Source organism: Phalaenopsis equestris, unplaced genomic scaffold, assembly GCF_001263595.1.
Source record: "Phalaenopsis equestris unplaced genomic scaffold, ASM126359v1 Scaffold000002, whole genome shotgun sequence".
Taxonomy (NCBI): Eukaryota; Viridiplantae; Streptophyta; class Magnoliopsida; order Asparagales; family Orchidaceae; genus Phalaenopsis; species Phalaenopsis equestris.
Genome location: NW_018164444.1, coordinates 59,762,038 through 59,789,977, shown reverse-complemented (window position 1 = coordinate 59,789,977; position 27,940 = coordinate 59,762,038). Strand labels below are relative to the sequence as shown.

Sequence of the window (27,940 nt, the reverse complement as noted above, 5' to 3'; positions counted from 1 at the left end):
TCTTCGTCACAAAAACTTGGTTTAGTTTTCATAAGATTACTTTTGAAAGTTAGCAATTAATTTAATTAACTTTATTTTTTACTGCATGTTATTTAGCATTCACTCTATTACTTTATATTTGAATTTCACACTTCATTTTTGTAGTTTAAAATTGTAATTTACATTACAATCTTAAAATTTTACTTATAGGCATTTCCAACTTCCCTGTGTCATCGATATCTAAGACTCCATTAGAGCACTTTATTACTTGAGTGATACGTATACTTGTGTTATTTTTAGGGGATTTTACAATTTAAAGATTTTTAAAAGATAAAATAATTTTCAATAAAGTTATTTTCGTTGAGATTAAATTGCATATTTACTATTGTATCTGCAGTGTGTATTTTGTAATATTGAAAAAAATTTGCAAAACTAACACACTAAATTCACCCGCATCACCAGCCAGCCACCATAGCCACCGGAAAACACCTAAACCTAGATGACCCAAATGGTTTAAACCCTAAAATTGAACCCATTTGAGTTGTCCCATTGTTATTGGCCATTGGAGCACTCCTTCCATCCACCTTAGCGGCTCCCCTGCCACCTTAAAATGCCTTGATGGCAGCCATGACCTCCTCTATAAATTAAACACTCCCCACGGCCAAGAGATGATGCATGCTCAAAATATAGCCAAACTCTGCCAAAATTTCTCCAGACCCTCAAACAGTCCATAGAAGTTAATATATATCAATTTTTGATATTTATGTAAATTACCATAGTTAATTAAATCATAAAAAACTCGTTAAATTAAAAACTCATTAAAATTAAAATAAATGGAATAATATTCAAAAATCATAAAAATCATACCACACTGTAAAAAATAGCCGCATTAACTCTCTGTAAAAATTTGAAATCATTTTGAATTAATTTACCCACTAAACTTGATTTTCTAAGCTAAATATGATTTTGGTATTAAAATAATTATATAAATTAAATTATAGGTTAAAAAATTATAAAAAGTGATTTTCTGAGTTCCTTGTGCTTAAAAGCATCTAAGAAAAATAAAATTGAAGTTAAACTAAATATTTGATTTTTAAAATATATTTTAAATTTTAAATAATTAAAAATAATTAAAAAAATGATAAAAATCACTAAGATTGAAAAATGCCCTGAAACGTCACAATTAGTTCCCTAATCACTTGGGAGCAACTAAAATATTTTTCCTAACTTTCTAAATAAAGTTTTAAATTTCTTTTAAAGGCTTAAAAATGAATTTTCCATAATTTTGCACTAAAATAATTACAATAAATAAAAAATAAATCACAAAAATATGAAATTTATTTTTTTGGGTTTGTTAAACTTAGAAAAATTTAATAAAAATATAAAAGTTAACTTTTAATATTTTATATTTAATTAATATTCAAAATCATTAAATAAATCTAAATAATTAAAATATAACTCCAAAAATCATAAAAATTGAATAACTCCAAAAATCATAAAAATTGATCTTAGTGGTCCTCTGGCCTAGGTGAATCTCCAATAATTTTCCTAAGGATAACTAATTTGTTTTGATTAATTAAATGAATTAACTTTGAAAAATTCTTATTTTTGAATAAAATAATTTTTTTAATTAAATTTAAACTTTGAAAATCACATTTTCTCCTCTGATGATTTATTTGACCCATGAGTGAGATACTATAAAAATTTTAAAGTTATTTGAATTATATTTAATAAGTTATGAAGTGGGACTGCTGAACTTGATTAAAGGGCAAATGGGTAATTTTGATCATAATGAACTCTTTTGGATGATTGAAAAACAAGTGATTAAATGGTAGAAACCAATGCCTAACCTTTCTACAATAAAGCTATGATTTTAACTCCCCTCAATTCTTATAATTTGAAAGTTAATTAAATTAAGTGATTCTAAGATGAGGGTTTAGATTTTGGAAGATGATAATTCACTAATTTAAATCCCCTAGTTAATGTTTGAGTAATATTATGATAATTTATGAGGATTAAAATACCATATAATTTAACATCCTAAAGAAATCCTGAATTCATCTACACATAAGTCTTAAGGGTTTAGTAGTGAACTAGACTTAATTCGAATTTGCTTAATGAGGTTTAGGAAACATAACTAATTGTGAACACTTTTCAAACACTACAAGCCCAACTTCAATTGTAGGCATAAATTTTTAATAACCCAATCTTACCCTCAAGGGTACCCATTTATATAACTTTTAACTGAAATATTAAATGACTAATTAAGTACCCCTCTCATGAGATGATTAAAACAACATGTTCACTGAGTATAGGATACTTTAATCAGTCAAACCCTAAGTTTAACTTGGATGATTATCAAAACAATATAATACGTTCAAATGAAGTCGAGGATGTTTCAAAAAATTCAAGATTTTAAAAATTGCTTGGGGGCATGCTCCAAACACCTTTACGATCTTTTGGATGTTTTGAAGGACTAATGAAACTATTATACTTTACTTAAGAAAATCATCAATTTAAACTTCTAGGAAGCCATCAGGTTGCAACACAAAACTCAGTAGGGGTAGGGTGAACCTTCTTCCCTGTTTTCCTTTCTTGTAACTTTATTTAAATTTCTGTGAAATTATATACACTGAAAGGCTAATCTTTCAGTTGGAGCAGCGAGAAGATGACATGTACACTTTTTATAGTTTTATTTAATTTCTATCATTTTACTTACTGCAATTTATTCTTTCTTTAAATTATTATACATGCTTGTTTGTAGATTTACTTCACTTGCAAAACAAAAACAAACTTTCCAAAACCAATCAACTCTTTTTTTTAAAATTAAACAACATTTCAAAAATCAAAATAAAAATAACAATTTCATAACACGTCCTTTTGAATTTACGGAAGACCTTCAGATGAGGTAGCCCACGGTTGCTAACGAGATCTTCCCAGTTTAAATGAGTTTAACAACTCGTTTAAGCCAAGTAAATATTAAAAAAAAATAGTGGTACCGGAATGAGGGAGCCGTGAGATCATAACCGGTGTCGCTCTAATCAACTTTAACCCCCCCATAACTTTAACCCCCCCATAATGCCCCATAATGATTGAACTAAAACTTTTCATTTAAACCCTTAAACCACTGACTTTATGATTGCTACATCGACAAGGAGCTTAGAGCTAATTTCTTGGGCAGCACAACAAGGATGCACAGAAGAACAACTTTAAGAGAGCAAATGGATCTACAACAGCATGAAGATCTACAACAACATGAGGATCTACAACAACATGAGGATCTACTACAATAAATCTTTCCTTAGAATTAAGCAACAATTCATAGGACTTCGAGATTGTCCGCCTAGTACAACATTAATCCTCAACTCATCTTTAGACATTTGCACAATCATATTGTGCAATCTAAGCCCTAACTTGTCTTAGGTTCACAGGTTGTCACTTGTTATGACATAAACCCTCCTATCTTCTATACTATTTGTATGATTGTCATATAAATGTAAGCCCCATGTAATAATAAAATTAGTAGGATGAAACATTTAATATCTTCTCACCAAAATTGAAACCAAACTATAAAACCAAACTATAGGATAGAACTATAGGATAGCTTGGGAGTCACCGAGGTTCTCCTTAGTATCCGTGGCATCCCCTAGTTTTTCTTCCTTTGGATTTCAAAATAAAATGTTCCAAATTCGATCTTATCTAATTCAACACTCCTTTGTCCAACCTTGAGAATCCTAACCTTTTGAAATTCTTGAAGGCATGATTTTATGATCTAAATCGAGAGTTTTCTTAAGTGACTTTGGTCATTTAAGATGTAATTAATTATAGGGGCTTACCCTTATAGAAAACTTTAAGAACACAGTTCAATATAAAGACCCTATCTAATATTCCATATTAGATAGAGGAACTTGTCGGATTAAACAAAAAATGATTCATAGACCAAACGAATGTCTTAAATTCTTTAGTTTATTTAATCGAGCCTCACTAGTAAGTGATATATCTATTCCTCGAATAAGTATGTCAATTGCAGTGTTGTGCTCGTTTATTTAAACTATTGTCTATATGCAGGGGTGTAAACGAACCAAACACGAACGAGCAGATCCCTTGTTCGTGTTCGGTTCGTTTGAAATTTAGTTTGTTTGAAATAGGCTCGCGTTCGAAATTATTCGTGAAGTCACTGTTCGTGTTCGGTTCGATTTGTTCGAAATTAGTTCAAAATGTTTGAAATGTGCGAATTATTCGAATTGTTCGATCTGTTTGAATTGTTCGATTTGTTTGAATTGTTCGAAATTATTTCAATTTTGTTTATATTATTTGAATTATCCATGGCCTACTTAAAGAAATGCTTTAGCTGGATCTATAAGATCTCAATCTAATTCAAAAAAACAACAACAATGTGTCCTCTTCAAAGACTGTATGTACTAAACCCTAAAAATATAAATCCAGATTTCTATTAAGGGAATCTTAATAAAATTTCATGAAAATCATTTAATAAACTTTTATGAATAGTAATGTTCAACAAGATGCTAACTGTAAATCCTGATTTCTGTTATGGGAATCATAATACCCAAACAGAGCTCAATGCTGACAACAAAACCAGATCTAGAGGCAATATAACGTTTTTTTATGTGATATTTCACTCCCAAAAATGTCAAAACTTAGGTATCACTCAAAAAATTAAATATATTTAAAACAAATTTATGAAAACTTAAGCTAAAAAGGAGAACCTGAAGATATATATGAAAAGTTAAAGAAAATATACTCAGAGATAACACCTTCATAGCCTTACAAGCAACTAAGCGAGAATATCAAACAACCAAACACTGATAGTCGATCCAACGCCGACTCGATAGATATACTTCATAGAAGACAAATAGTAGAGATTAGAGAACGAACACAAACAACCAACCCTAAGCTCTCGACGAGAGAAATTTTTTCCATGATTTTGAGAGACAAAAGAGAGCTGGCGGAAACTGAAAGCTTTCGGGAGGGGAAAGGAGGCCGAAGTGTAGAACAACCGAACACTCTTAGGATGGGTTTGACATTTTACTTTGTATATATTGATATATATAATTATTTTGAGTTATTTTATATTTCAAATAATAATGATTCAAACACGAATGAACACATGATAATTCGTGTTTGATTCGTTTAACATACCGATTGAAAAAAATTGTTCGTGCTCTTCTCGTTTACTTATCGAACGAATCGAACACGAACTCCCTGACGAACAAAACACGAACTGTTCGCGAACAACGAGCTTTTTTGACAGCCCTATCTATATGAAATCGGTTCAGTCTCGTATTTTCAATATTTTAAATATTACTTTTTCAAAATAAAAATACTATTTTTCTAAAATGTAAGGTAAGGATAGATATATATATATTAAATTTAAATTACTTTCAAGATGCAAATGACACATTCCACGCTGACATTGTGATTTTTCGTCTTAGGGATCCTTGTCATATTTCTTTTGATCTTGGATTCTTAGATTATCTCGTGATTCATGGTGACACATTTTTTTATGTAAAATAATTAGTTTTGAAAAATAGTAAAAATATATATTAAATATCTAACATCTAAACTTCAATATTTCCATTAATATCACTTTTATCTATATATAAATATGTATATTTTATTATACATATCTAATTAATTGATTATTAATTTAAAAGTTAGTAAACTAATTACTAATTACAGAATACGGTAACATTCAATTTAGGTTAATTAATTATTAATTAAATAAATTAAAAATACTTAAAATTTAATTATTTTTTTCACTATTTAACTATTAAATTACTATATCTAAATTAATTAATTAAAATTATTAATTTAATAATTAATTAATTAGTTAGTTATTAATTATTACTCAATTAAAATAATAAAATAAAATTAAATAAAACATAAAATAAAATTGCCGTCTATCTTCTCTTCCCTTCTCTCCCCTCTGCCGGTAGTAAAAATATTAAATGAGGACTCCTCTAATCTTAAGCCGACACGTGGAAAGTCGGACACACCTGTATAAAAAATGAAAGAAAAAATGAAAACGTGCGACCTGACCCGACTAATGCGTTATAGGAATATTTCATTACATGTGGTTATTCTATTGCATCATTCTGAATATTTTTCGCGTTATTTATGTGTTATTGGTGTATTATTGAGGTGGTTCAACCAAATGACAAGATAAAAACTTTAATGATGTGTCATTAATGTGTTATGAAAGTGATTTTGAGTTAGTACTGTTATTTTAAAAAAAAATAACATCTCAAAATCATCTCAGACTCTGTTTTTAATATGTTTTTAATCTGTTATTGGTGTGTTATTCATGTGTTATTGATGTCTTATTAAGGTAATATTTTTCGCGTTATTCATGTATTATTGATATTATTGTTTAAAGAATAGTAATATCTTAAAATCAACTTAATAACACACAAATATTATATGAATAACACAATATTCCTATTACACGGTCGAGGTAAGTCTTATGTTTTTAATGTGTTATTAGTGTGTTATTGATGTGTTATTATTGTGTTATTGAAATAATATTTTATATATTATTTATGTGTTATTAGTACACTTGTTCAAAGAACAATAATATGACAAAATCAACTCAATAAGCTATTCAGAATGGCGCCACACGGTCGGGTCGAGTCGCTTCCTGCCTGTAACCTTCGTCTTCTTTGGTCGAAATCCTCGCCGACTTCTTTGCCCCTCTCCCGGCTTCCTAGTTTCGCCCCCAAAACTATCTCCCGACCAAACCCTTGCGATTAGAGATAACTGGGAAGGAACGACGGACGACGGGATCGCGGTGTACAGAGACCCGAAATCCCTATCTTTCTCTTTCCGCTCCGCTCTGTTCCTCCTAAAGGTAACTTCATATCTTACTTTTCCCGCGAAAGCTCGTGGGGGATTTACGGGTTTAAGGCTGAAGAATTTTTATTTTATCCAGGATCGCCTGGCAAGATTTGGGTTAAATCCTGCTCTAAATCCGAACCTGCAGGATTTTGTTTGACTTAAATCCCACTCAAATTCTGCTACCAAAGAGCCCTTTAAGGCCACGTTAAGCTTATCAAGAAGAGGTGCATTTCTGAACTTTGGAAGTTAGCGAAATCAGGGCATGGGCAAGAACGATTTCCTCACGCCCAAGGCTATCGCGAACAGGATCAAAGCCAAAGGGCTGCAGAAGCTGCGATGGTACTGCCAAATGTGCCAGAAGCAGTGCCGGGATGAGAACGGTTTCAAGTGTCACTGCTTGAGCGAGAGCCATCAGCGTCAGATGCAGGTATTTGGCTTGAACCCTAACCGAGTCATTGGGGGCTACTCGGAGGAGTTTGAGCGCACTTTCCTTGACCACATGCGCCGTTCCCACCGCTTCTCTCGCGTGGCTGCCACCGTTGTCTACAATGAGTACATCTCGGATCGCCACCACATTCACATGAACTCCACTGAGTGGGCAACCCTTACAGAGTTTGTCAAGTATCTTGGACGTACCAGCAAGTGCAAGGTCGAGGAGACACCTAAGGGTTGGTTCATCACTTACATAGATCAAGACTCAGAGACTATTTTCAAGGACCGCCTAAAGAACAAACGGATGCAGTCTGATTTGGCTGAGGAGGAGCGCCAGGAGTGTGTCATCGCCAAACAAATTGAGCGTGCGGTCGCCCTCCTCCCTTCCACATCCGACTCCATTGAAGAAATTTGGAACACACCCCAATACGAGGACACTCAGCTTCAGCAGACTAAATCTTTGGAGAAGATTATGTTTTCAATCCAACCCGCCTCAGCAGCATCTTCAAAACCTATTGTCGCGGGGGATAAGAGTGGCATTCCTATAAGCAACAATGCAAACTTGGGGTTTGGTGAGGATCCTGAGTTTGAAGGGAAGGCTAAGAAGGCCAAGTCTGCTTCTGGTAATGCTTGCAATGCAGCTACTAGTGGCAAATCAGCACTGGATGAATTGATGAAGGAAGAGGAGATCACAAAAGAGAGAATGAATAGAAAGGACTACTGGCTATGTGAGGGGATTGTGGTGAAGGTGATGAGCAAGACCTTGATAGATAAGGGATATTATAAGCAGAAAGGAGTTGTACGAAAGGTAATTGATAAGTATGTAGGGGAGATTGAAATTCTAGAGAACAAGCATGTGTTAAGGATTGATCAAGAGGAGCTGGAGACGGTTATTCCACAGATTGGAGGTGTTGTAAAGATTGTGAATGGGGCTTATAGAGGTTCCTCTGCGAGACTACTTTCTGTTGAAACTGAAAGGTTTTGTGCGAAGGTTCAAATTGAGAAGGGGATTTATGACGGGAGGGTGCTTCAGGCGGTAGATTATGAGGATATTTGCAAGTTTCTTCCATGAGTAGCTTCATGTGCACGGGTTTGTTTTTCTTATTGTTGGAGGCTGAAGGTGCTAACATATGTTCAATTTTGCTTTGCATTAGCTTTTATGATAATCATTTATTCGATGCTTCAATTAGAGTGTATGCAATTCCTTGTGTTTGTTTGTATTTGATATATATTATAAAGGAATGGCTAGATGCTATTATATGAGCCTCCAATCACTCCTAATGTGGCTAACAATTCGAGGATCCATTAGTCCATGTTTATTTAAGGGGTTTGGATGGTTAGGCTTTTTTTCCTTTCAATATATTCCTTTACCTATTGTCTATAAGCAAGTTTGATGCATTTTTATTTATTTATTTATTTATTTATCTTTTGCAACTTTACTAGCAATGAGTGGGTGATCCATTAGTCCATGTTTATTTAAGGGGTTTTGGATGGTTAGGCTTTTTTTCCTTTCACCACATACTAAATTGATCATGGTCAGAATCTTTGGCCTGCCAATTTTGTATGTTCTTTATGTACATTCGTTGTACTTTGCTCTATATTCTTCATTAAATATTGTGTGATTCAATATCACGAGTCTTTGTGAAAGGAAATTGCATTTTAAGAAACTATTAGAGGAAAATATTGGTTGAGTTTAATCTCTTTTGAGCTACATATCCATGAAAGAATGTACCCAATGTATGCGACACTAGTCAATAAATGTTGGATTTGCGGCATATTGATGTCGGCGGGCTTTACCTTGACCTATAGTTCAGGAGTCGGTAAATCATTGCTGCCCTCTATTTCATTTAGCATATAAGAAATGATATTGTTTAATTAGCTATGAAATTTCCAAAAATCTTGGTGTTGTAAAGGAAACATTTCGGAGATTTTTTGAACTCAATTACTACTTGAGTTTTTCTAGAGTTATTGGATGCATCTCAGTTTAAATCCGCCTATATTAAAGCTTTATGTTATGATATTCATTGAAAATATGAGTTCTCAAGTGATACTATATTAACAACGAAAATATTTTTTGCTTCTAGGGAAGTTTTGATGTAAAGTTTTCCAGTTGGATGCGTAGATAACAATGCTATGGAGCGAGCTGAGAAATTGTTATTGATGTGATGGCTTTTTTGTAAATGGATAAATAGGTTAAGTACATAACTTAGTTGATAGTGTTAACAACTGATTGTTATCAATTTATTCATTTTCTTTGGGTTGAAAAAATTCTTCATATACCATTATTGGTCTTTTTAAATGTTAATTGTACTTGAAAACGAAGCTTGATATTCGGATGATAATCCTCCTATTAGGCTAGATTTAGAAACCTTTTTGGTTTACTGATAGGATTTGGATTGTTCTTATATTTTATGCCATAGTTGGTCAGATGAAGGAGTAAATGTTATGCCGCTATCATTTGGCCTTATATCTCATCCCATAATTGGTCAGATTAACTAGAAGTTATTGTTGCTCCATTATAAAAAAAATATGTTTTGTAGTATGGTCAAGCAAACATGCCTCTATTTCATGAGATAATTAGTTATTCCTAAATATATCCATCTGAAATGTATTAAGATTGATCTATGGATGGTTGAACTTCATGAAAAATTGGACTTAAACCCCTTGACTAATTAGCCTATATTTTATTTCTTTGGAACTTTATCTAAGATATATGTATGGATTATGTATTGAAGTTGAAATTTTTTTAAACCTTGCAAACTTTACCTAACTCCTTTGGCTGATTATAGGTCTAGCATAAATTCCAAGGGTCTATGGAGAAAATTCCTTGTGCCTAGTTTTTAAATTCATGCTAAAGAAAGTGGTATTAAAAAGTTTTTGAAAAATAATACTGTAATAATTGAAGTTGATTTTATGAGTGAGAATGTATGTAGAGAAAAGCATAGCCTTATCCTTTGTAAGGTAAGGATAGGGATGAATGCTTTTTGGAAACAATTCGACTAAAATATCTTTTGAGGATCCTTCTCTATAAAGGTTTTATATTTTGTATCCTGGTTCATATCTTTTCATTCATGTCAGTCTAAAGAGGCATACTGCAATAGCCTCTGACACCTGCATATTCTCTTTTAATTTTTCATCTTCTCAAATAGCTATTACTTTATCTTCTAATATTTGATTAATAATTTTTAATATCAAATGCACTAAAATTATATATCATATAATTAATCTTTAATATTTTATAATTAATCTTTATTATTCTATTTCTATGCTCGATAACTGAAGATGATTTTCATCATTTAATTTTTCACTCATTTCATTATCAAATAGAATTTTTTTTTAAATATGTACGAGAGCACCACACTTTGAATTTTTTTTATAAGCATCTTCATAGATAATAATAAAAAAAACGAATACAATGTGATTTTTTAATCTAATTTTGCTATAATTATAAACTCTTTAGTTACTTTACAATGAGTAATACTAATCAATACATAATCATTTATATTTTTAATAACTTTAAGATACCTTTGACTACCTTTTTTTTCATAATGCACTGTAAGTCAATTCTTCAATAATCCTCGTAACTTCTTTATATGTTTGATTTCCTTGTAATCATTAAAACATTGTTATTTCCTTTGTTTGAAAATGATGCTACTAATATACTTATATGGTTATTAGATATTTTTGTGGCCTTCAAAATTCTATTGTAAAAATTTGTTAACAAAATAAATTGAATGTCACACAACTCTTCAATCCTCCATTGGCACCTTTTTTGGAACTCAATAATATGTTGAATCTATCAATTTTTAAAATAATTTTCTTAAAAAAAGAAATCCTTTAAGATCTCGCTCCACCACAAATCCTTTTATGGTTGGATTGGAAGTCTTCCTAATTCATCTGTTTGTGTTGTCCCACATTAACCTTGTTTCATCCTTGGGGTTCGAATCTCTTGCCTAAATTAACACCTTGAAAGGTTAACTATTCACATTTAAAGTAATCTTGGCACAAATTTCACCAATCTTAGGTTTCATTTCAGAAAGTTAAACAGAAACAAGCATGCATCATGTGATTTACTATGTTATCTATGTGCTGGTTATGAGGCTCACACAATATTTTCAGTTCATTCTTTCGCCGCTTTGCCCTTCTAAAATTTTTTATTTCTTAATTCCATTTTAGACATTAGCGACTGCTTTTAACTTTGATAGTAAATATTTTGCATTATTGTTGCCAAGATGAGGCTACTTTGCTATTTATAGAAATTTCACCCTCTTCTTTTTTGCTCTTTTCTACCCATGTCATCTGCTCCTGCTTGGCAATTTGATATAGTCGAGCCAAACACCAAGCTAAAGTCTCTTATCTTGTAGTTCTACATTTTTATCAGTTGTTTATGTTTTTTTGATGCTTTCCATGGTTGATTCTGATTGAATGATGGAGAAAATTTAGTAGTTCAGATGGGTACTAATTGGCACCATCTATATTTGAAGAATTTTTGGACGCTTTCAGACATTTTCAACATGCCAAATATATCTTTTGCATAGTATCTTATTTGTCATCCCCGTTTACTTTGTTATAGATTTTTATTTTAAATGTTTTCTTTATTTGTGATTAGGACGGGGAGAAGCTTGAATTAGGGGTAAAAGCAATTCACTTATTCTGCTTAGCTGACTTAGTTTCAAGTTTCAGAGTTCGTGAGAGACAGGTAAGGTCGCCTCAATTCATGGAATGAAAAGTAATTTACTAGGAATAGTGATCTTATGCTGCCATCATAAAAAATCTGTAATAATTACTTTGCCTTCCTTTTTCTTATTACTTTTCATCCTTAAGGGATTTATGTTTAGAAGCAGATGGTATTTTAGGCATTCATTTCTGTGAAAGTTGTATCCGTATTTGCTTGAATAAGACTATAGAGTTTGTAAAAGTGAGTCTCAAAATCGGATTGTATTAATCTGGTTGAGCTTACTCTTCACGGCTAGGATGAGCTGCACAAAGAAAAATGGACTGAAAAAGGCTTTTTGATCTGGCAAAATGAATCTTAGTTTGTTTAATGTCAGGGTAAATTTGATGTGTACTCAATTAGTAATTTAGCATGCAATTTTTCTCAATCAAATATGGCCATATATTTTGAAAAAGGAAGAGGAAGATATTTTTCTATTTAGTTTAGCTAATGTGTAAGAGGCAATGTATTTCCTTAGTATATAGGGCACAATGTATCCCTATATTGCCATGGATCCATATGTAATCAAACAAGGAGCTGCTTGAGAACGGGGAGTGTTTTGGATTTATGGAAGGGGATGAGCATCAAATTTAAATAATTTATGAACTATTATCATTAGCTCTGTTTAATTATTCGGGGCCGCTTATTTTATTTTCATTCGTTTTTATTGTATTCACTCGAGGTCTTAAATGTGTCCCGTGTTGAATAACTTCTATATTAGTTATCTTTACCCTTATTCTCTTCTATTATTAGACAAAAGCTTTATACAACTATCCACCCATTTCATTTTTTTCCTCTTATTGTATATTTTCAAACAATTAAAGTCCATTTTTGATTGCCTTATTTTCAATAGATATTACATGAACCATTCCTTCAATATAATCAATTTTAAGTTATCTTTTCTAGTTTTCTCACCTATCCATTTTAATTTTCTCATCACTTGCTCAACTTAGCTATCAATAACCTATTTAATGCTCAGAACTAATATTCATATACTATTTGCCAGTATAATTTCAACTAAAAAAATAATTTTATATCTTTATGATATATTCTTATTGTATTGCATGATTGGGGCATTTCACCATTATAAACATCCAATATTTATAAAAAATATCCGAATATATATTCTCGCTCTTTTGTATAGCGATTTGTAGATAATTAAACCTATCTCATATATATATATATATATCACCTTATCTTTTAATAATATTGACTGGCATATTCATATTAGATCCAACAAACTTATCTATCATATATAATTTTTTATTCTACTAATTCTAAACATTCTATATTTAAATAGTTCTTTTCTTGTTTTAATCTTCTCTCTGTTTTCAATAGACGTTTCACAAATTAGAATGTAGAACTATGTCATTTTTGAAAAGCATATACCGAGATACCTCACTTGATTGTTCTTTATAAGCATGTTCAAAACTAATTTTAGAAGTCAAACAATATGGACCCAATACTGACTTTTGATCTAATCCTACAATAATTGGGAATTTTCTGCTCACTCGCAACTACATTTAGTACTAGTTAATGCTTTATCATACATATCTAAAATAACTACTATATACTTTTAAAATTCACCTTTCTTAATCCACTCCAAATAAATTTTTATTGCATTTGTTCGTGCCTTCTCATGATCAATAAATTGATGTAAAAGCTTTATGCCCCTTCTTTATTTATTAATTGTTTCAAGGCAAAAATTACTTCCATCAGAAAATTTTTTGGCATGATACTAAGTTGATTCTTCAAAATCAGTATAATATTTCTAAGATGATGTTTCATTTTTGTTTCTCATAATTTTTCATATATGATTCATAAATTTGATTCCTTGATAATTATCATAATCTTAAACATCTCGTTTTCTTTTAAATATGCATTGAAATATGCTCTTTATCTAACCAATTGACCTCCTTTTTGTCTTAAAAGATTCATTGAAATTTTTTTTTAACCATTTAACTGTTGTATCCCAATGAAAATATGACACTAAAAAGTACACAATGGAGAAAAAGGGTTCATGTAGCCGACCCCACGTAGTGGGATTAAGGCCTTGTTGTTTTTGTTGTACTGTTGTATCCCAATGGTTATTAAATCTCAATATGCATCGCATCTAAACTTAAAGTTTTACTTTTATGTATTTTATTTGGAGCTAACCTCTTTTTTTTTTAAAAAAAATTTCTAGACAAATTTATAATATATTTCATTGCTTTGCTTATCATTCTCTTTCAAAATAATTTCTCATATAATTCTCATTCAGTAATTTTTCATTACTTAGTACTAAGCTTACTGTATAAATAGTCAAAATCTATCTTTTTTCTTGCTTTGCTCGTTACCTTTTTTATATGACTTTTAACTTATCATGAGCCTTAATAATACTTATTTTTTTCTACTCTTCAGAGGCGTATATCTTTTTTTTCTTGCTTTGTTCGTTACCTTATAGTCTACCAAATCTTCTTACCAAAGTATGATCTATTTTAAGATTAATGGAACTAGCCATTTTATCTTATGTTAAATTTTGTTCAATTGAAAAAAAAATTTATTTGCCTCTCTTTGCAACTAAATAATTTGCAAACTTTGATCAACTAATAAGAGATGCATCTAGCACGTTTCAAAGTCCTTTGATCATTGACTTTAGGAACTTTACAAGATTTGTAACAATAATCAAACTAATAATATCATAGATTGGTGTCATGATGATTTGCCTTTGATGAACGCAACTAGATTATGTCAAACTCAGTAATTCAATAAGTTACCCTGATCACACACGAGGAGATGGCCTTTGAATTCATTCCTTGTTGACAATTCTCTGTAAATTTAATGGTTGAAACCAAGCAGTGCATCTTGAGAACTCATGTAGAAGTGAAACTAATATGGAACAATCGATCAGTAGAGAAGGCTGTCATGACTAGAGAATGTAGTGTAGGCATTGTTGAAGTCATGGCTTGCATGAGAGTATGCGTAGATACAGAGGAAAGGTCAAGAGTTAGTGACAGCTAGGTGACAGATAGGTGCAAATGAAGAGGTATACGTAAATTTATTTAATTGCTGATGAAGGTGGCACGCATACGAGGAATGACTGCCAATTCAACCTTGTTTATTTCAACCATAAGGCTAAATAAACCACCAAACACATCACGAGTAAATCAGCCTTGTATCCATGTACCATCATAAAAAAATGAAAAAAAATAAATAAAACATTATTGATTATAACACTTTCATCGCTTATATATTATCTAAGTTTAGGTATTGTCTGAAAAGAAATAAGAAGTTTGGGCATTATTCATATCTTACCCCAGATTTTGATTAAAATCAAACCAGAAGATCTCATTTGTATAATATGTATGTGATAAGTTGTAATTGACATCACTAAATCAACAATAAACACTCAAATCAGGAAAATATTTTGATTTAATTTCAGATTCGAAGCTCATTCAATTACAATTTAAAAAAGCATTGTACACACTTTTGAAATCATTTCTTATAATTTTCAAGTTGCAAACATAAGATATTTAAACTATCAAATGGTTTGTTATAAATCATGGCTCGTCTAACTTAGGAAAGAAACCACATGTTAATCTTTTTACATTTTAAACACAATTAGTTATATGGAGAACAGAGGCTATTTAGCATTTAATTTTTGCTATTTGGTAGTTAGGTTTTTGAACATGAGTTGAGCTGTCTTACAAGTAAAAAATGAATGCTGATCATTAGGATATCATTGTGATTTGGATTGTTAGTAAAACACTATGTATCAGGGGAATAGATATGGATGGATGTTCAACCTAATTAAGATGTACCGGTGTTATCATATCTGGTCGAGTAAGTAGACTTAGTATACCAATGAGGGAGGATCGAAGTTTGATTGGTAGTCATTAAGGCCCTTTTTTAGACGTCTTGAATAGATCACAATGATTATGTATCGATGGGTGCACCTTCTTGGACGTAAGACCAGAGAGGACCAATATGGTTGATTGTATTTTAGAGTTTCAATGACATGACCATTGAAGGTTCAACGCACTATTGGATTACGACTAACATTAGCTTCTTGGAATTGACTCATGATTGACTATAACTATAGGTGTCAATACACTGTTCTCTTGCTTATTAGTATTAGCATGATTGGATCAACTATATAAGATGAGGTTAGGCATTCTTATGTTAAATTCACCCACAGGACTATGGAGTGTGTTATATGCAACATGTATCTTTATCATTTTGGTCATTGAAGGTCCCACCCTTTAGTACAATGGATAACATCTGTGTGGTTAAAAGTTGGTTATTTTTTACATGAGCTATTTAAGTTGAGATCCCTTGGCTAAATCAGGCTAGCTAAAACATGGCCTTAAGAATAGGATTTTCTTAGGCAAACAAATTGAGCTATTATTGAGTCTAGGGCTTACTTCTTTGTTTATAAAGCTTTCTAAAATGTGAAATTACAGGGTTATGTTCTTGCTCGAGCTATGCATGGGATTTATAGGGGTTATTGACCTGATGAAGAATATACGTGGGATCCATTGGGATATTAGGCTAGCCTAATGCTATGTATGAGACTTTTGGAGTTATAACCTAACTTAAGGATGCCAAAGTTTATATTCCCCTCATATAGAATTTATCCAAGATGTTACTTGGATAAATCTTTAAAAACCCAAATTAATTTGAGGAAGGTTTGAGGATGGGCTTTGCAACCTTACATTATATGCGAGGTGTTCTGAATATGAATATTAATTCTGAATTCTTTTTTAGATGGTTTCATGCTAATGCGTGTAAGCATATCTTATTGCAAGCTGTGTTATCATGGCTTAAAGGTTAAGAGTTTGGGTTCACCACTCTATTAATATATATTCTTAGAGGGATGACTTGTTATTTTGATATTAACTGGGATTATAATAGGAAATTATTGCCTCTTTATTATAGGACAACTTAATGATAGGTCTTACAATTCTTTTGTATGTGAGGTGTTCTATAGTTGTATTTATTGGTTAAATTGTACTTGATTTATTTATTGATTTTGATTAAGGGTCCAAACTTAATTCCTTTAATGATAGCGAGACCAACAAATTGGAATTGTATCCTTAAGTGTGAGGTCAACCCTAGATGCAGGCCTGACAACTTAAATGTTTCATTGTGGCCTATAGTTAAGACTTATGATTTTGGATTGAAATAGCCACGATGCTAGGCCTTACCATCTTGCTTTTTGGGCGAGGTGGCTTGAACTTGTATTTATGCTTAATTACACTATACTTAGTGAGTTGATAGGATGATAGGGTTTATAATTCTGCTAGTAGGCTCTTACTATTAGATGATGACCCAATGGTGGTATTTTAACCTCATCTGTAAGTGAGCCAATTTGATGGGCAAATATTTGTTACAAATAATCATTTCAACAATTTCCAATGGATCAAGCTGAGCGTCCTATTACTGCTTGCCTAAACATCAAGTAGGTAACTTTGATTTTTTTTCATTTTTTTTGAGATATTGGATTAGTGGCCAAGATGATTTTGAAATAAGGTCATTGTATTATAAAAAATTTGGGGTTTAATTAGCTCTCTCTGAATTTGTGCCTGTTAATGTTTCTATCTTTTCTTTTTGATTTTTTTAATATGCAATAATTATTTGAGTATTTGAGTATATAAATATGGTGTGCCTAAAAGGTTTAAACACGTGGAAGCACATGACTTTTGTGAAGCACGAACTCTTATTTCAAAACTTCAATAAAATTTAGACATTACCCATACAAACATTTACTTATAACTAATGCAAACAATGAAGTACCACACAAAAACAAAAATCTAAGATACACTCCACTTACAACCAAACTTTCTACTCCCTTTTTTGACACAAAAAAGGAATGGTTTGCATGGAACTCACAAAAAAACACATAAAAGCCAATTATACATAAGGAACCTTGACCGGGGTTTGAGGGACGGTGCTTGTAGTCTCTTATCTGAAAAAATTTGTTCTGAACCAAGCTCTATTCTCGTCAAGTTTCTTCTATTATCTATGCTCTCTCTCATTCTCCTAGTAGATTTATTCGTTGATTTTGAACATGAAACGGGAGAAATGGTAGGTCCAATTGACTTGGAGATCCCTTTTAAATTGGATAAGCTTGAGGAGCTTGTGGTGGTGGTGGATTAGGTGCAGTTGTCTAATCATTGTTGTCATCCATGTGGATGACACATTTATTTTCACCAAATAGAATGTGGAAGGAGTGTTGAAAGGAGTAGAAATATGATGAGGTTGGCACGAGTTGTGTTTGATTTTTAAAACATATGATATCACATAACTAAGTGTTAGACTCCAATGTCACTTAAATTTGGGCTTGCGAATTAAGATAATTTTTCAATGTAATTTATAAGAATATTGGAGATATCAAATTGTGTTCGAGTTATGAAAAAGTGATGACATAGATTAGTTTGATATTAATATTGTCACAGGCTTTGGTAATAACATTATGCTAAAGCGCATGAAGAATATAAAAAACATGATGTATAAATGGTATAACTTTAAAAATTGAAGGAATAATTAAATTTCTTAAGAAATACAAATAAATTAATAAAACATTTACTAGAAATAAAGAGAACATAGAATTAAAATTATGGCAACAAATTATTAAATATTAAGGATCACCATGCTTCTATTGAATCATGCAAAATTCATGTACAACTCCCACACAGACGTGCAAACATACTTGTCAAAGGCGCCTATTAAAGGATCTGCACCTAATGCCCATCTGAAGGAAAAAAATAAAAAAATTAGAAAATATTTTATAAAAAATCATTTTAATCGTCCAATGAAAATAACGTTCATATCCACTATAGTCTTGTTAGCTTGTGGCTATATGCTATAGTTTGCATCACTAGACAAGCACTGTTATTGGGGAAAACAGAAATAAACTTTCATTATAACTGAAGACACTGTGAAAACAATGTTTGTGTGCAGGTCTGGTAGGTTTTCAGAACCGTTAACGTGTTATTTAGACAGAGGCATATTTTCTGCTCCACCAATGTTGCATTTAGTTATAAATTTCTTGGTGGTTCAAATGGACTGTAGGAAGTAACAACCATTGGAAAAAGAAAGAGAAATATATATACATACCACACAATTATTATGAATTTACATTATCTAAAACTCAAAGTTTGATATTTACACTTATAACACCTATACATGAAATTGTGTAATTCACTTTTAAAAGGAGAGCGATGGTGATTTTTTTTGGTTTAATGCTAAAGATTTGAGTGATATGCATATAAATATGAAGGATAAATATGAAGGTTTAGGTGTTATATATGTAAATACATGAGAATTGTGTGTTATGTATTTAAAGGCCACAAAAATAAAATTCAGCACTACTCATTTTCGTTATTATAATAAATTACATTTTGCTCTTATATAGGCAATATGGGAAGTCAAGCAAAATGGCATGATTGTAGTTTGACTGAGGTCCCGATGATTTAATTTGATCACTATTTTATGTTCCAATTTGTTGTTAAATAGAATTTCTCATTTATACTTTTGTATTTCAATCTCATTTATACTAGATTTTCAACAAACTCTCATTCATACTTCGGTCAATAATATTTCATACCACTTTCTGAACTTTTAAAAAGTGAAATGCACGGTTTCATACATGAACATTTTTAGTTCAAACTGGGACAAAATTCACTCAAATTACTCCACTCTAACCTATAAAATATCAAATGAACCATTTCCTAAGAAGTCAATGAAATCAAGCGTGATCATGTCCATGATATTGAACCAATAATAGAACTATTAACCCGTAAAATAGTAGTTCTAGTGGAACTATCAAGCAATAGAAATTATTAGTAAACAATCTATGTAACTAATGTATTCTATTGTCGAACACAAGCAAAAAAAAAAAAAAGAAAAGAACACAAATGTAGAAATATTCTAAGATGTAAGAAGAAAAATAACAAATGCTTGGTGTGCTAGTATTTCAGACTTTCAGTGGGACGGGGATGAAACGCTGAGAGAAGTGGAGATGATGCTTGAATCAAAAGATATCTCTGGGTTTAACTTTTATGATGAATTTTCAATTTTCATATTTAGGATCTTTGATGTAGAAAACTAGCTCCACTTGTGAAGAAAAAACAAACAGACCATCTTCCAATTTATTTCCAGAGTGAATTGGACGTGAAATACTCTACTCTCATGCTATTATTTTTATTGTTAGCTCAATCACACTTGAACAATACAATTCTAAAGAAGTTTGAATAACTGATGTTAATAATATCAGTAAGTTGGCCGTAAAAATTGAAGTATCTAATTTTTGTGGTATTAACAACACCATAATTTTAAGTTTTTTATTTTGGTCGTGTTCGGAAGTTATATCTGTACCATCGGGAACTTTTTTAGGCCCCTTAGCAATTGTTTTTACTTCTTCTGGTACCAGCGGATCATCATTATTCATTATATGTATTTATTATGTAAACTAATAATATGTCAGGAAAAAAACATAATACTTAAACATCTAAATTTCAGAATTTCCATTTGCTTAATCCAATCATGGAAGCTTTCAATCACGATATTCACGATATTTGTGGATGTAAGATGTGACAGACGTCTTTTTCTCTTGTCACTAGTAATGAAAATATTTATGTACGTTGCAGTATTATCGCAATGACAAAGCACATATTTATGAGCTTGTACTAAAGACTTCTTGTTTAACTCATATGACGTCACCTTGTCTAAAGAATTCCTGCGCTTGAAAATTTATATGATGGTCTTTTTCATCATTTGTTAAAATTTGTCGTTTAATTTTGTGAAAATTATGTTCCTTCAAAATATTGAGAACAAAATGTTATTCCTTCCACGACAATGTATCCCTCAACAATTGATCCTTTTAGTTATTAATTTTTTAGTACGGAGAAGAACCTATACATTATTATTATTAAAATTATTTTAAGAATGCATTAAAAAATAATGAATAAATAAATATGTTTTACCTTTCAAACGGGTACATCCATCTGTAGTGAACTAGACTACCAAATTTGACTTTCTCAACCAGATGAATAAGTGAACCATAGTTGTAAAAAAGGATGGGAGAAAATAGTTTTCTATTTTGCATAATGTCATTGTAATTTATCTCACTCACTTGGATTAAAAACCTTAACACATTGATTTAAAAAATTGTGCCATCTCCACAATAATGCTCATAACCTCTTCTGATGCTGCACAAGAACTGAGAGCAATAAGAAGAAGATCTTTAATAAGAACATGACAATCATGACTTTTTAATCCCATGATTTTACAATTAATAATGTTCACTGACCTAGAAATATTTGAGGAATAACCTTTTGGTAGTTTCATAATCTTCAGCTCCTTGTAGAATATTAATTTCACATTTTTTGATGTTTTAAAGTCGGTCGGAGGGAAGAAATAATCACTATTCTCCAATAATTGTGGATTTAAATCTTTCTTTATACCAATATCAACTAAATCCTGACGTGCTTGGATGTTATCTTTAGATTGATCAAGACCTAATAAAGTGCCAACAATATTGTCATAAATTTTTTTTTCTATATGCATGGCATCTAAATTGTGGCGCAATAAATTACCCTCCCAATATGGTAAGTTAAAAAAAAACACTCTTCTTCTTCCAATTACTAGAAATGTCTGATTGTCCAATTGTTGCTCCGGAATGAATCTTTTCAAATCTTTTACGATTGACTTGGAAGGTTTACCAAATGTGAAGTTTAAATTTTCAACTTTAGATAAAATTGTACTTCCATTACTTCTCTGACGTGTAACTCTGATTTTTTTTTTATCAGAATGAAACTTTTGTTTGCGAAATATATGATCAAATGGTAGCCAACGTTAGTGTCCCATAAAAGAAAACTTCCTTCTCTTATATGACTATAATGACTCAGTATTTTCAACACAATAAGGACATGCAAATCTTCTTTTGGTACTCCATCCAGATAACATTCTGTATGCAGAAAAATCTTTAATAGTCCATAATAAAGAGACATGCAAGGTGAAATTCACTCCACTTACAACATTAAAACACTGAACTCCATGCCATAACCCATGTAATTCTTGAATTAGCAGTTGAAGATTGACATCAATATTCATTCTAAGACTTTTTTCTCCAGGAATAATTATTGATAAGATGAATGAGCTATGTTTCATACCAATCCACGATGACATATTATAAGCAAACAAAATCACAGGCCAAATGAGTACTCATAACCTTGATGGATTGAAACCATCAACAATCAATCCAAGAAGAACATTACTATGGCCAGAAGCAAATTCAGGATATTGTAAATCAAATGATTTCCAAGCTTCTCCATCTGCTCGATGTCGATACTGCAGATTTCTTTAATTTGAATAATTTTTATAATCTAGAAATCAATAAAAAATATTGAATAATTTTTGCCGCCTTCATATATGTTTTCTTGGCTTCAATGCTAATTTTTATTTAGTATTGTTCTATCTTGATAAGCCGCAAGTATCACATACTTCTTGATCAGACTTATCTTTCCAAAATAGCATGTAATCATTAGGATATGCATCTACCTTTGTATAACCAAGATCAATTTTTTTTTCACCTCATATATGTTCTTAGGCAATGAATTGAAGTTTTGTATAATAGCTCCAGTAACATATCAAAAGTTCTTGCAGCCCACGAGCCTTAAATATTTCAAACGAAATAAGTGCAATATAAATGATAATTTTGTGAAAGACTTGCACCCTGGATATAATTTTGTTTCTGTTTCTTCTAAAAACTTTCTAAACTTGGATCATCACTTGTTTAATGCAGATTATTTGTTTGAAAATCGATAACTTGATTAGTTGAAATATTTTCTGCGGTAAAAGTGTTCTTCATTAATTCTTCTATATCATTTTTTATTGTTCTTCTGCTTGGATTTACAATTGTTGAATATAAATTATGTTATTTTATTGTTCAAATTTTGTACTTCACTGATAATATTATTCTCTTTCCCATGTCGATTCCACTCAACACAACTAGGAAAATTTTTTATAGAGATTCAATGGTCGTCGACATCTTTCATAGTATAGAAAAATATGTTAATACAAAATCTGCAAGAATAAAATTTTATTTGTTGTTTTTTTGCTCTTAGTTGCATGCTCTTGAAATTTCTACACTGCTTTTGTACTCACGAGTTCATCTTGGTCTTTGCAGTTAACTTTTGTCCATTACAATGAAAAAAATGTCAAACTCATTGCACATTAATAAGATATTAAGACAATTATGTGAATTATTTAAAATATTGATATACAAGTTGAAGAAGTAGAAGTAATCTCATGTGCATAAGTATGAAAGCTTTAGTAGGATTTTGCTGGATCGAGTTGAAAGAAGTTTTCATTTTATTTAAAACATAGCAACTTATCCGAAATAAACATACACACATCAAAATTAAACATAAAAATTGTCATTAAGTTACTAGTTTAAATAAGATTTAAAATAGTCATCAGAGTTGCATATCCCAAGTTTTTCTTAAATCCCAAGGTTTTCTTAAATTTACTCAAATAAATCATACAATTAAAAAAAAACACACATCACAACTGACTGTCCCTCCATCTTTTAATAAAATAAGGTAGAATATTATGAGATCATGTTTCATTGCAACGTTATGATTTTAAATGCAATCATTCAGAGGGTTGAAACATTGTTTGATCAAAGGGTTTCAAATCACATTGGCTAGACATGCCATGAATAAGACTAAAATTTATCTTTACTCCGCTTTGTTCATCGAGCATTAAACAAGGCATTTCAAATGAGTTTTTTTTCTGTAGTTTTACTGATCTATATGATTTTCCATCATTGGCTATTAAGTATCTTTTTTTGTCATATATATTACCTTTGTGTATAATTCTTCGTAATCGCCTACTATTGTTCACCTATCATTTTCTAGTTATAAAATTATGCTTAATTTTTTTTTTTTAAAAACCTACGAGCTAGATCAACTTAAGTCATGCATCAAACTTTGGAAAAAAAGAATTCGGCATTAAGCCAGCTAAACATCTTTTTTTGACAAGAAAAACCTGTAACAGAAGGCTAGAGAAGCAAAATGGCTAGGGAGTAATAATTTACCAAGGAAAAAAAGGATATTGTCATCTCACACAACTCTCTGGCACTGATAAAGGAAGAGGAAAAGCAACAAACAACCTAAGGATCAGTTTTGAAACTCGTTGGCAAGCTAATTGCAAGAGGAAAATAGGATTAAACAGTCAAAGAATTTATATAATGTGTACATTTTTTTTATTTATATGAATAGATTACCTAGGTAATTACTTAATTTCAATTTTCTTGAACAGAAGGAAAAGGATCAAAACAAATATTAAAAATAATGGCAGTTCACAAACTGTAAACTATAATCAAATCTAATATAGAGTAGAATATCCATGACAACTAAATGACTTGATGGCCTGCTCCTTCTTCCAAAATGAAGAGAACTCTGCTTCTAAGTGCTTAAATCTTGTTATCACTGGAGATAATATGACCAATTTTTTTATAAGTAATACACGTGTCACTTAAGGTGTACATCCTAACCAACGTACTAAGAATGATGAACATTTAGTGATCTAACCGTAATCTCATGTCACAGTGTTCATTCTATTCAATGTCAAACTGGCCTGGAGTTGATGTAAGAACAGCATGTGTGAGAGAACAAGCACCAGATACTGATAAAGTAGAAGCAAACACTCCATCTGAGGAAGCTTTTATACAGTAGATTAATTGTACTCTCATCATTTGTTGCTTCAACATTTCATCAACTTGAGATTTTACCTTCTGTTGGGGATATAAATGATCATCGTGATATTTATGCACATGTATGAGTTCAGATTTTAGGCTTGTAACTGCAAAAGAATTGTGTGCTATGTATTTAAATGACCCTTTTTTTACATTCATTGTTTCAATGGTAAATTTATATCATATTTATAAATGTGGAGTTATAAATCAATGTTTCAAGCTGCACGATTTTGAATTAATCTGATTTCTAGTTTCGTTTGTATATATTTGTTTGTGATATAAAATATTTAGGTGTTTTAAAATTAAAAATAAAATTTTCGTGTGAGATATGTAAATATATAAGAAATGAGGGGTATGTATGTAAATCTTACTTGATTTTAATGTGATGAATTGTAAATGCTGGAAGACAGTTTTTTGATGCTGCACAGCTAAGCAATGAACAAGATAAAGCTCTTATTTTTGTTGTTGCTAACTCTTAGTTTCCATTTATAATGTTAAATTTTTAATTTCTATTTCCAACAAAATCGGTAATGTTATGGTACAAACAAATAACTTAAGAAGATGTTAAAGTTCATTTGTTGGTTGTCATAGGAATGATTATGTGCTCTAACAAGTTATTTGAAAAGCTAAAAAATTTGAACTCGTCCTTCCCAAATTTCTAGTAATTGAAGCAAAGAGGCTTAACTTCCTCAATGATTTCGAGTGGAAGCGGAGTAGAAGGAGAAGGATCGATCAATGTATATGATCCGACTATCTTGTGGATGCGTAGCCAGTGGCGATCCGATCATTGCCTTCCCACAGTTGGCTTTGAACGCGGCGGTATCGTGAGGGTTCAATCACCAACGTGAGGGTTCAACCACCAACGTGGAGAGGGCTGGGAGCCAGCCGCGATCGCGTTGTTGCCTTCCCACAGTTCACTCGATGATATTGCTAGGTTTTGTTTACTAGGCGATGATTTTGGGCAAAATCTGAAGAGGGCCGAAATAATTAGATCAAGTACTAGCTAGGTATTTTATTAGGGCGAAATGGTGGGGAAATAGAGCGGGAGAATAGGTGTGGAATAGAAAAAAATTAAACATAAGATATTTTTTTGCTGTTTTACGTGTTTTTAATACTGTGCTAGTAATTTAATGATATTGAGACTTGTTATTGGTGCAAAATTTTCTTCAAAGCCTATCCTTTTTATTTGATAATTCTTTTATTTCTCATCCTTCTTTATTTCTAACTACTCATCTAGAGTAATGTGTTTTTGTTTCAAAATACCCATTTTGTTCCTAAAACATTCTAAACAATTGGTCTATCTACCCCTCATGCATTATTTCCAAACAAATTTACTCAATATTTCTTCCATAGTTACTATTCTATATTCATGAGATAATCCATTTTAACTTCCGCTGAATTCTATGTGGCTCACTTCTTATTCGAGCATACTTCTTATATTAACTCAAACAGTTGGATCTATTAACTTATACTTTCGGGTAACAAGACACATATACCCATATGACTTTTCTCCAAAACTTATGATGCTGGTCTGCCCCAACAAGTTCTTTTGCAGTATTTCTATGTCGCTAGATGTGATGATGATTTTGAGTGTATGAATAGATGCTTAAACTTGTTTCCCTAATTGAAATGCATCACACAGGTGATCATTGCTGTACTTCAGCTTAGTTTATTCTCCAACTAAAGCTAAATGACTGATTTTCGTAAGGGTTTGCATGTAACATGACACAATCTTCTATGACATAGCCATGAATCATTTGATTTTGTTTTCAAGAAGCATATTTGACTGCATGCACTAATTTCAATTTTCTTCCAAGATTGTTTTGCTATCATAATTTTAACATATAAATAATAAATAGAAATTCAACATCAAAATTTTTGTTACACAGTTAACTAATGCCAAGTTATGTCTCCAACCATTTACTAGGGTACCTTTTTAATTATAAAGTTTATTTTCCCAATGTACATTATCTTTTTTTATCACATTTTGTGCTGTATTGTCGCTTAAGATTACCTTTTGCACCTTCCCTGGATTCAAGTGCTATAAATTTTAATTTATTACTAGTCTTGTGCTTCCCTTATCTGGGTACGATATGTCTCTGCTAGTTTTGTTATGATGATATATCTCTACAAAAATACATTAAGTATTGATTTTTGGGACCTAATATCTTTTGAGTTTACTAAGCATTGCTGATTCTATAATGTTATGATGGGCAAATCTAACTTCTAGAGCTCTTTGATACATGGTACTCTCATGTGTTTCTTGTGATTGAACTGAACATGTAAAATTTCTAGATGAGGCCTTCGTATATAATGTGTGCTAGTGAGATCTGCAGACTTTTTTAGCTTAACATCCAAGTATTATTTCCCCAAGCGAATTAGTCTATCTTAACCTGTAGGAATTGGGTTCAAGCTTTCCCCAACCCCTTTTCTTCAATGGACTCCTGATGTATACGAAGGAGTGCGGTTCGTTCGACAAATTCCTACCTCTATATCTATCTCTCCTAGTTTTGTTTGTCTTTTTCAAAACAACATAGACATGCAGAAGATAAATGCTATCCCCACTCGGACCAAGACATCACTTTTACCAAAAGTTTCTTGTGATCCTTTTGTTCAAATATCAAATAACAATTAAGGTGTAGCATAGAACCAGAGCAAAGGAACGAACCAAAGACAATACTGACAAGAATGTTGAAAGAGATAGATATCAAAAGTCAATCCGGGTGGAAAAAGTTGATGCTCCTCTTTTGCTTATGAAATAGAACGTCCCTTCTTTTGCTTATTCCTTCCTACGCTTGACCTAGAGCCAACTATCCCATTCTCATTGGAAGTGATTCCTGCTTGCCTAACTCTTTCTTTGGGCATTCTACGATGAGAATTTCTTCATGTAATGCTTTATATTGTATTTCAAATTCTTGAAATGTCTTTTTTCTACTAGTTATTTTTCTCACCTGTTCTTGCTCATGCAATGAGATTTTATGCTCCTCATCCAAACATTCAAAATTCTTTTTTAAGGATTCATGTTTCTTTCTAAGCATATTAAAGCTGTGATTAATTTCTTAAGCCGTTAAAAAGAAATCTTTGTATGAGAGATCATTTGCTTGGGTAGTTTTTGCATTTTTTGGATATCTTTAGCCATTAAAAATGCATTGTTGATCGCATATTCAGGTTCACTGGCTAATTAATTTATACCTGAGGTCATCCAAAAATGCATATGA

At 31.4% G+C, this 27,940-nt stretch overlaps 1 protein-coding gene across 4 annotated transcripts; it reads left to right on the top strand.

The window, feature by feature from the left end:
• The first annotated feature begins 6,599 nt into the window (after positions 1 to 6,599).
• On the top strand, positions 6,600 to 24,900 carry LOC110028318 (KIN17-like protein). Of its 4 annotated transcripts, XR_002294418.1 has the most exons (4): positions 6,600 to 6,847; positions 6,929 to 8,356; positions 11,876 to 11,965; positions 24,577 to 24,900. XR_002294418.1 is itself a non-coding variant. In XM_020730134.1 (3 exons), the coding sequence occupies exon 2, from the start codon at positions 7,097 to 7,099 to the stop codon at positions 8,336 to 8,338; it is 1,242 nt and encodes a 413-aa protein (XP_020585793.1). In that variant the 5' UTR covers positions 6,600 to 6,847; positions 6,929 to 7,096; the 3' UTR covers positions 8,339 to 8,356; positions 24,577 to 24,899. The 4 variants fall into 4 exon arrangements, 3 of the variants coding, with proteins under 3 accessions (XP_020585793.1, XP_020585803.1, XP_020585779.1); XM_020730134.1 differs by lacking the exon at positions 11,876 to 11,965 and having other exon boundaries at positions 24,577 to 24,899; XM_020730144.1 differs by lacking the exon at positions 24,577 to 24,900 and having other exon boundaries at positions 6,980 to 8,356; positions 11,876 to 12,402.
• The last annotated feature ends 3,040 nt before the right edge of the window (positions 24,901 to 27,940 follow it).